This window comes from Biomphalaria glabrata, chromosome 1, assembly GCF_947242115.1.
Source record: "Biomphalaria glabrata chromosome 1, xgBioGlab47.1, whole genome shotgun sequence".
In the NCBI taxonomy this organism is placed as follows: Eukaryota; Metazoa; Mollusca; class Gastropoda; family Planorbidae; genus Biomphalaria; species Biomphalaria glabrata.
The window spans coordinates 33,804,802-33,814,728 of record NC_074711.1 but is presented as its reverse complement, the minus strand read 5'-3'; the positions used below and the strand labels follow the sequence as shown (position 1 = coordinate 33,814,728).

At 33.0% G+C, this 9,927-nt stretch overlaps 1 protein-coding gene across 4 annotated transcripts in view; it reads left to right on the top strand.

The window, feature by feature from the left end:
• Positions 1 to 273: 273 nt before the first annotated feature.
• The window catches only part of LOC106062496 (protein FAM184A-like), a 121,255-nt gene continuing 111,601 nt past the window's right edge, over positions 274 to 9,927 (top strand). The window contains exons 1-7 of one of the 4 annotated variants that reach the window (XM_056033496.1): positions 274 to 449; positions 1,588 to 1,879; positions 4,991 to 5,863; positions 6,191 to 6,311; positions 6,505 to 6,686; positions 6,993 to 7,199; positions 8,161 to 8,283. In XM_056033496.1, coding sequence (XP_055889471.1) covers positions 1,739 to 1,879; positions 4,991 to 5,863; positions 6,191 to 6,311; positions 6,505 to 6,686; positions 6,993 to 7,199; positions 8,161 to 8,283 — 1,647 coding nt within the window. In that variant the 5' untranslated portion in view covers positions 274 to 449; positions 1,588 to 1,738. Of the gene's footprint in view, positions 459 to 1,587; positions 1,880 to 4,990; positions 5,864 to 6,190; positions 6,312 to 6,504; positions 6,687 to 6,992; positions 7,200 to 8,160; positions 8,284 to 9,927 lie in introns of all 4 variants that reach the window. The other 3 variants (XM_056033484.1, XM_056033490.1, XM_056033504.1) reach the window with 3 other exon arrangements.

Below are 9,927 nucleotides of genomic sequence, written 5' to 3'. Positions count from 1 at the left end.
TTCTATAGTAAGCTTTTTTTCAAATACAAAAAAACAACAACAACCTTGAAATAAAATACGCTTAATTATGATTATGCTGATCAGTAACCAGATCTAATCATAAAAAACGAGGCCTCTATCACACAAAGTAAAATGCTTTTTATTTAAAGTATTTCACTCGACTTGATTAAAATTAAATAATAATAAAACAACAAGGGAAAAAAAAAACGAAGTGAAAAGTGCCTGTTACTACGTGCTGCGGAAGAGCGTAGGAATACATATAGATAATGATTACATTGACGACAGTGGCCTAATGGCCGTACGCTTAGAGGACGGCTGTATATTTTTACATGGAGCTTTTAAATATTTCGTACTTTTTGGCTAATTAAAACATACGGATATGACACCGAATAAAATTAGATCTTGATATAATCTAGACTATAGAGATCTATTCTATACTCTAGTCTATAGTGACTATAGTTAGTGTATTATAATTATTACAACGACAACATTGAACGTACACTAAATTAGTGACTAAAAGACTAAATAATAAATAAACTTACAGTCTTACTCATTGCAGTTAATGAGTTATATGAGTTACTGTCACAGTGTCAGATTGTCTGTCTTAACTAGTCTAAAGTGACTTTAAAGTCTAAAACTATAGTAGTCTACAGTGACTACAGCCTTCTAACTTATTCTTAGCACTAGACTCTAGATTTAATTCTAAGCTGTGACACTGCGTAGCATGATTATCTTATTTTTTAAAGAAACGTCTGTAATATATTATTAGATCTATATAAGATAATTTTAAGTAGAATAGATCTAGAGTCTAGATCTAGACTCTATAAAGTCTATATTTAATCTAGATCTAGATAGTAACTAGAGATCTAGATTCTAGATCTATAAAGGGTCTATTCCAGATCTAGACAGTAAATAGATCAGTATTATCTACGTAACTCATAAGCTAAACTACAGTACTACAGTCAGTGTTCTAATCTAGACAGTCTAGTCTAGAAAGGTCTAGATATTTAAGATATTTTAGAGTTTAGATGTACATAGCTCACATAAGCCCATATAGATTAAGGTTTAGACCAGAGTCAGCGGAGTAGCTAGGAATTTGCCATCATTTGGGGGCCCAGGGTGTGCTTGACCTCTTTAGGGCCCCTGCATTTTAAAATTTGACATCATGACATGAAATAATGGCATCAACTTTCTTTAGCTGACATAGAAGAGAGCACCTGGTTGCATGCAGCGTATGAACGAGACAGCTGGAGGTCACTCACAAAGGCCACGGGATTCACATTTGAGACCAAAAGAAAATCCACTGCAGAGGGCAAACACAGACAGCAAAAAGAAAATCTAATTTGACCACCTGCGAACAATGGTTATGCTTGCCCTGGATGTGGCAAAATATGTAGATCACAGCTGGGGCTGCACAGCCATAGGAAATACTGCATTCCTCACTAATCTTCGGACAAGCCTTATTATTATTATTATTATAAATACTATAGATCTACTTGACTAGATTCTAGATCTAATCATCTAGCTTTATAGCCTATTATAGATCTATATTCTCTCTATATAATATACTTTATTATTATACTATAGATCTAAGCAAGAGCATAAGAATGATACCTGCTTCTTCAGTCACACAGAGTCTTCTACTAATGATTGTATGAAACTATTCACTTGAAGTAGATCTATGATATTCTATAGATCTAAATCTAGGACTATAATAAACTCCTCTTGATAAGTAATTATGGCATCTGGGACAAAAATGTCATTTAATGCTTATCAAAGTGGCAAACTTGGCACTTTGCCTCAAGCTTCTCAAAAGGAGCTTGAGGTTTCTCAAGATATGCACCTAAAGATGTCGAAAAAGATTGCCCAGTTAACCAAGGTAACTATAAATCCAAACGTTGTAAATAGTTATGTTTAATAATTAGCAAATCTGTTTTTATCTTGTTAATCATATTAGCTGCTAACTTTCTAAATAATCATTGATTTAAGGATTTCTTGTTAATTTGAAACAATTTGAATAGGCATAAATCAATATTGTTTGATGAATATTAACAAAACTTAAGTAAATTTTTAGCAGCCATCTGAAGTAACCTCTATAGAATTAGAGTATGAATGCAGAACATGAAAATGTATTTATTTACTTTATATTCATTAGATTTTACTACTGGTTCTGTATGTTGACGTATTAGAATGTTTTAAAAAATAAACAGTAAGAATTTCCCATATTACTATAACAAGAAAATAAAAAAATCTTTTATACATCTTAGAGAGCAAATATTTTGCTCTCAATAACTAATGAATGTTAGATTTAAACAGAAATGGAACATGGTCTTATAAGTTAAACTAAAGTTATCCCTGTAAGGCCAAACAGATAGTAATTCTTTTCCCAAAGATTAGAGATGGGACTCGAACCCAACTTTTAAAGCTTGAGTTCGGTTTGGTCAGATTTATGTTCGAGTTTGGTTCGATGACGAGAATAGTTCAGGTTAAGTTCGGTTCAGTCAGATCTAAATCTTGGGTTTGGTTCGATGTTTTGAAATTGAGTAATAGCGAAATTAGGTACATGTCCTAATGTTTAATTCAATTATTAATTAGATAAAACAGTGATGTGAAACCTTATTTGGCCATTGGGACATTTTAATTTCCAACACTCAAGTTGCGGGCCACATAACAAAAAAAAGAATTCCATAAAAATTAAATAAAGCACTTTTATTAGAAACTTTGGTTATAATTTTTTTTTAAAGTTTTTCTTTCAGACCTTACAATCTATAGTGCAGATGATGAAAAGGTCATCTATTTCTTTAGTCCATGGTTAATGAGGTTTTCATAAAACCATCATAACGACCAATGACCTTTAGTTTTCCCCAACTAACATCAGGTACCCATTAGAACTTGGTGGACTCAAAGGCGACCTTAAGATCCGAAATTACAAATCTCAGTCTTCACCAGGATTCAAACCGTGGACTTCTCGGATCACAAGCCAAGCGCTTTAACACTCAGCCACTGCACCTCCCGCGTGAATGTAATATTTACACTAATTCATGGGATGTAGAAGGTTTATCCAAAACCAACTTCTGAAGATCTCACTGCATTGATGAGACACCAAGTTGAAGCAATGAATGTGGATGTTTGGCGATTACATCACAATGGCTCTGCCCCTTTCCAACTGCTAAATGAAAAGTTGCAATTTCATTTAGAAGGTGCGTATGTCAGCCTGATTCAACTTCTAGCCACAGAGGTTTTGTTTGACTTGACAAATTTTCTAATAACTCTTGCCGCTATGTCATCCAGCCATACTTCTGGTGGTATCAGTAGTCACTCCCACAAATTTGTCGCAACCAATGGAAAGAAGTCTCCTCCTTCTTTGATGTCTGAAACTTCTTTAAATAGGTCTTTGCCAGTGGTGGTCCCATTGCATGTTCCTCATAACAGATATCTTTTCTGTGATTTAAAAATTGCTTTTCTTACTGCGAACAAGTTGCAAGAGTTTAAAGCTATCATATATGGTAAATGGTAAACATTTCCAGCCCTTCTGCTATATCTCTTAGTTTTTAATTGAGATTTCTAATTATCATGCGAAAAAGAGAGGCGGAATCAACTGTATTCTTATTTTAAAGACACATTTCTTCCATCACTGATAGTAACCCCTCTACCCCTCTCTAAAGCATTCCCCACATGTCAAAAAAAAAAAAGGCTTCATTTCACTACTAAAAATGTGAGCAACTCTGTAGCAAGCTCTTACCGCTGACTCATTTTCTTGTCCTTACTTGGTAACTATTCTTGTCAATCTTCTAATCTCTAGGCATTTCTTAACAATTTTTTCTTGGTGTCTCAAGCTAAGAATGACACAATATTTGTTTATGTTTTTGATTTCATAATGCTGTTTAAAGTTACATTATTCATGGCGAATCAAAAGAAGACGACCTAAAAAGGATCCAGCTGAGTTTTCCAAAAATAAAAAATAACTGTCAAATTATTTCAATAAAACTAAGTTGTTTTTTTTTCTTATTAAAAAATATTGAAAAATCTTTGATTCAGTTCAGTTAAGATATGGACAGTTCATTTGGTTCAGTTCATACTGATCAGTTTTAAAGTTCGGGTTCGGTTCGGTCATAAGTGAGGTTTGAGTTCGGTTTGGGTTCGGTTCATTTCCCATCTCTACCAAAGATACACATGAACTATCAAATATCTAGGAAAATTGTTAGAGCCGTTTCCAGGTTTTTCCACCGATCTGATGAATTTGCAAGCTGAATAGAAGTATTGTAATAATAATGTTGGGTTGGCTATAGTCCAAGATTTCAGGAGCTCTGCAATGCAGGAACTTTTTTCAACTAGCTTTTAAAACATATATACAGGAATTTTTATTCTACAAGGATAGGGAATGGGTTCTAGGGAGACGAGTCCAGGTTCACCAAAAATATATTTAATATATTGCTAAAATCACTATTTAATGAAGATATGAAAAACATCAGTTTTGTTTACTTCATTAATTTATATATATTTTTTTTTAATAAATGAAGTTTTAAAGTGTCATTATGAAATCAGAATTAGATTATTGAAATAAAAAATTATTGCAACAAATAACCTATTTGAAATAAAAGCTAATATTTTTTTGTGTGTTATTTTATCAAATTTTCCTTTATTTTAAAAAACAATACCTGAAAACAACTAATTACTTTTATTTTTAATAGAAATTTATTTGAGCTTTTTACTTAATTATTTCTATTAAGATTATTTGATTTAAAAAGAAATTATGTTATAATTTAAAATATAGCAAATTCTAATTTTAATGAAATTTCTAAACCATCTCTTTTCCCTTTCTTTCACACAAGCTTGTCCTAACAACTAAGTGTGCTCTGGTTTAGATCTTAGGTCATGCTAAACAATTTAAAAAAAATTAAAATATAGTAGGCTATAGTTTGTTTTTAAATTAATAATACCATGGAAACTACTATACAATTCTAATAAGACTATTTCTTTTGTCCTACAGGTCATCTATGCTTTAAATACCAAAAATGATGAACACGAGCAGGTACTGCAGACACTGCGAGACCAACATGAGGAAGAAATACAGACAATCTTGGCCGATTCCCACAAAAAAATGCAAGTGTATAAGAATCGTTTAGAAGAAGAGTTTAGTCATAAAGAAACTATAGAGGCTCTACATGCAAAGATAGAGGAATACAGGCAGAAACATGAGACTATGGAGGAAAAGTTTTTAGCATTTAAGGCAAAAACACTTGAACTTCAAGACAAAGAAAGAGAGTCTTATGCCAACAGGTTATTTGACATGTCACATGAGGTGCTCCTTGCCAAAAAAGACTTTGAGGAGCACCTTAAAATGTTTTCTTCTTGGAAAGAGAGAATAGTAGCTGAGCATTCTGTGACATTGGCTGAACTGAACAGCAAGCATCAGAAAGAGGTTGAAGATATAAGAAGTTTTCAACGAAATCAAGATGACACTTGGCTGAATCAGTGCGCCAAGATAGAGGAAAAATTCAAAAGCCAGATTGAAAGTCTGCAAACTCATGTGGACGAGTTGAAACATGAAAAGATAGCCCTAGAAGATGACTATATTGGCAAACTTGAAAAAGCTCAGGCATTTTACGAAAAAGAGCTTGAGGCTTTGAAAAATAGTCAGTCAGAAGGACATAGCAAAGAACTGGAAAACTTAAGGAAAGAAATTGACAGATTGAAAATAGATTTTGGCGCAAATGAAAAAGAGCTGAGAAAACAAATAGATAGACTGGTAAGACAGTTAGCAGACACTGAAGATAATTTGGAACTTTCAAAGAAACAAGTGGAGTCACTTCAAGCTGAGATTTCTGGTAGAGATTCTTCTTCAAGTGAACTTTCTAAACAGGTAATTGTAAGCACTCATACTTAAATTGTAACTCTGTTCAAACTTTCATTTTTATTGTGCACCTGTGCATCTTTTTTTTTGGGGGGCTCTTGAAAAGTTTCAGTTATTAATAAAGAACTATTTTAAAATTAATAGCTAGGTATTTTGGATAAGTCTGATAGCAAAATTGGCACTTTGAAACATCAAAACTTTGGAACCACTATTTATATATATATTTGCTTCTTGTACAAACATTTGTTAATGAAACACTTTCTAATATAAAATTTCTATAAACAAAACTGTAGAATTTTACATACAATATATTTCTATCTACTTTATGACATGAAGATACAAGAATTGAAACAAGATCTAAAGCAAAAGTCATCTAGTTTACAAAATATTGAAACTGAACTGGCAGGGTCTAAACAGCATTGTTCTAATCTTGCTGACGAACTTTTGAAAAAATCAAGTAAGTCTCCATCAATACACGTGTTATTTTAATCAACATGTCTATCATCTTGGTGTTGTTCTTTTTCATTTTTTTAAAGAATGTTACATCAACATCCAGTAATTCAACACACGTTATATTGCTAAGAAAACAAACTTTTCAGTGGTAAAGACTTTAAAAACAAAATTCTGAATGCTTTTATTCTTTTACTTAGCAATCTTAGGGGAACTTGAAGCACATAAGCTACAGAAAGAAGATATAATCAAAGCCTTGCAAGAAGAACTAGAGAAGTTAAAAGAACGACTCACAAGACTTGATGCCGAAAGATCATCTTTGCAGTCTCATGCCCAGTCACTCTCTCTGGAACAAAACAGTCAGTTAAAGAACCTTCGTCAGGTTAGGGAATCATTTTAATGCACTAAAATTAATTCTGCATTATTTTTTCTCTCTCTATTTATAACTCCTACTTCAAGATCGAAGATAAGCACATTTTTCATACCTATGAAGTCGAAGATGACTGTAAAGTCCAATCCTTGCTTTGAAAAGCCGGCTGCATATGTGGCATTGATGATCATGATCTCCATGCATTTTCCTTTTTGTATGTGAAAACAAAATTGTTAGTTTAATTTCTTAATGTAAAAATTGCCTTTTTATAAATATTTGAGAACAGTATTAAGAATAATCTATTGTCTCATTTTTTAGGCTTTAGAGGACATGACAGTAGAAAAAGAAACACTAAAACAATGGTCAGACAAACAGATTCAGTCTTTAAGAGATGAGCTCGTAAGGCAAGAAAATGCTTTGACGAAGGACTTCAACAGGAGGGTGGAAGATACCTTTGCCAAACACACAGTTGCACTAGAGGGACAGAAAAAAACAGCAGCTGAAGAGTTGCTTATGAAAGAAAATGTAAGAATTAAAATTTAAAAATAACCAGAACAATGACATAGTTTCTGACAACCTTATTGGCAGGAATCCAATACAAAAAAATTTTGTCTCTAAGGGAAATAATTTTATTATTAAAAAATTTTGTAGATAACATAATTTAACTTCCCTTATTTTGTTTGTTTATTCAGAAGCTAAAACTAAAAAAAACTTAGTTGCAAATTAACATTATGGAAAGGACATTAATTTAACTTTTTGATTTATGTAGAGTGAAATATATAAATATAATCTTTTTACAATTTTTTACTTTATTCAACTCATTAGTGTTAAGGCGCTCTGTGTTGATTCTTTGAAATATAACTAGTGTAGATCTACGTCTGACTGGAAGTAACACTGAATTCAAAAGGCTGAAACAATCAAAATATGTAGTCGACGCTGATGTTGTTCTACAAATATATTTAATAATCAAGAAGGGAATCGTCCGATGTCAGCTATGTCCGTAAATCCGTATATCTATTGTACTGTGCTTCACGAAGCGTCTTCTTTGTAGCGTCACTTAGAGCGTTCTTGTTTTCTTAGCAATATAACGTTCTTGTTTTTTAAAGATCTGTCACGTCACTTGTCGCTAAGTAAAACTTTCCCCTTATTCCCGAAACAAATAACTAAATCCTAATCATGTCATAACATTAGTAAACAGCATTGGCAAGTTATTATTATTTTTTTGGATCGTACATTATATTTCACATGAAGAATACTATTTCTTTAAATTTCAAACTTTTTCATTCGACATTGTTTATTAGTTTATGTTGATAGAAGCATGCTGATTCTATGCAATACATTTCAATCCATTTTACTTACACAAGTACATAACTTTACCTTCTCTTGTTTTTTCTCTTTTGCTAATAATTATGTTATAGTAGTGATGGTCACTATTTCTTAAACGTTTGTTAAAAAAATAACAACCAACAACTAATTCTTGGTACAGAAACTAAAAGAGCAACACCAGACAGAATTACAACGTGTTGTACATGACAAAGACAATCTTCAAAAAGAGCTTGATAGATTGAAAGCTGATCTTGGTTCAAAGTTGACATCAGCAGAACAGGAGGTTTGTGCTTTCAATAAACATTTTTAGCCTGCTAAAGTATCTAATTTTGTTTGATGTAGCTATATTTGTTTTGTCTAAAAAAAAATAAAAAATAATTAAATAAGTTAAAACAATTTACAAATATGATTGTATTGTATTCAAAATTGCCTTTAAAAGGCTGTCATGCGCATCTTCTTTTGGTGTGTTCCTTTGTGTACCATAAGAGATTGTGAGTTTTGGTTTCTAGGAACGCGCTTTTGTTGATGTCATTTTTGCTTACTTGTTTTGCTTCTGTTGTGTGATGAGGCTAGATCTCCTGTGAGTTTCTTTTATGGGTTTTCTTCCCCAGTATTGGGTAAGTTAGTTTATTTTACTATCTTCTAAATGTCGTAGATGTAAAATCGTTTCTCTTATAATCGTGAGAATGGAGTGTGTATTTTTCTTATCTAGGGACGCAGGCTTGGGACTCTGCTGGAGTCAGTCTAAGTTGTAGGCTTGGTATTTGACTATTGTCCGTGGCATTGGGGTGGGGCGTTGTGAGCCCTGATCGACTATGGCACTGAGATTAAGGTGTGCTATAGTTCCTTTAAATGTAATTTGTAATTGCCTTGTAAATGCTATTGATATTTATTCGTAATGTATGCCTCATCATATCATTAACCCATTAAACCTTTGTTGTTATATGCAAATATTGTTATTCATTGGTATACGTTAATATTTGGTTTATTCGTTCCGGGATATTCATTGCATAACTTGATTGCTAGACTGTTAGGGGTGCCCAGGCAGATGAGGCAAGGCTAAATTACAACCCCGGCATAAAGTTAATAAACACTGTTCAGGTGGGGAGCCCGGCGAAGCACATCATCCCCTAGATGAGCCCGGGGACAAAACCCTCCTGACAAAGGCCTTATTATTTAATAATTTGAAAGTTAAAAAAAAACAACATCAAACACTGTATATTGTTAGCTTGCTTAAAAGTCATTCTTTGAATATTGTAAATGGTATTCTTATGTTTGAACACCAAGATACATCTCTATGTGTGACTGTACCTTTTCCCTTGTCTTTAGTGCCACTAAATATGTGGTAACACTACTGCTGGCTTACCAGCATGCACATCTAAATAACAACAAAAAGAGTGTTTCACTAGTCTAATAATAAGACATTGTCTTCAATTCCAAAGATTAAGGATATGTGCCCACTAACCATGCAGTTGCAACCTGCATATTTTGCAACATCTAATGTAGACCAAGCCATAGTACACTGGGGTATATTTATTTTTTATCATCTGCCCTTGTCTTTTACAAAGTATTTTCTTTGATTCTCAAACGTGTGCCCTGCGACCTTCATGAGAGCTCTCCAGTTGTCTCTTTCAGAAGCCATATGATACCATCTGCATTCCTCCATGCCATTGAGTCTGACACCAACTGCTTTCCTATATGCCTCTGAGGGCGAAAGGGCATATGAATTGATCTTTCTAGCATTTCCTAATGCACATTCCTCCTTTAAGTTCACCAAAAAAGATTGCCTTAGATTCAATGAATATTCAAATCCTTGTAAGATACCTAATATATGCTAGGAAAATTATCATAGGTAGTCAGATAATACTATCTGATCCTATTGACTTTGAAAATTGGCATACTCTAATTCACCAGCTATTAAAGGGAA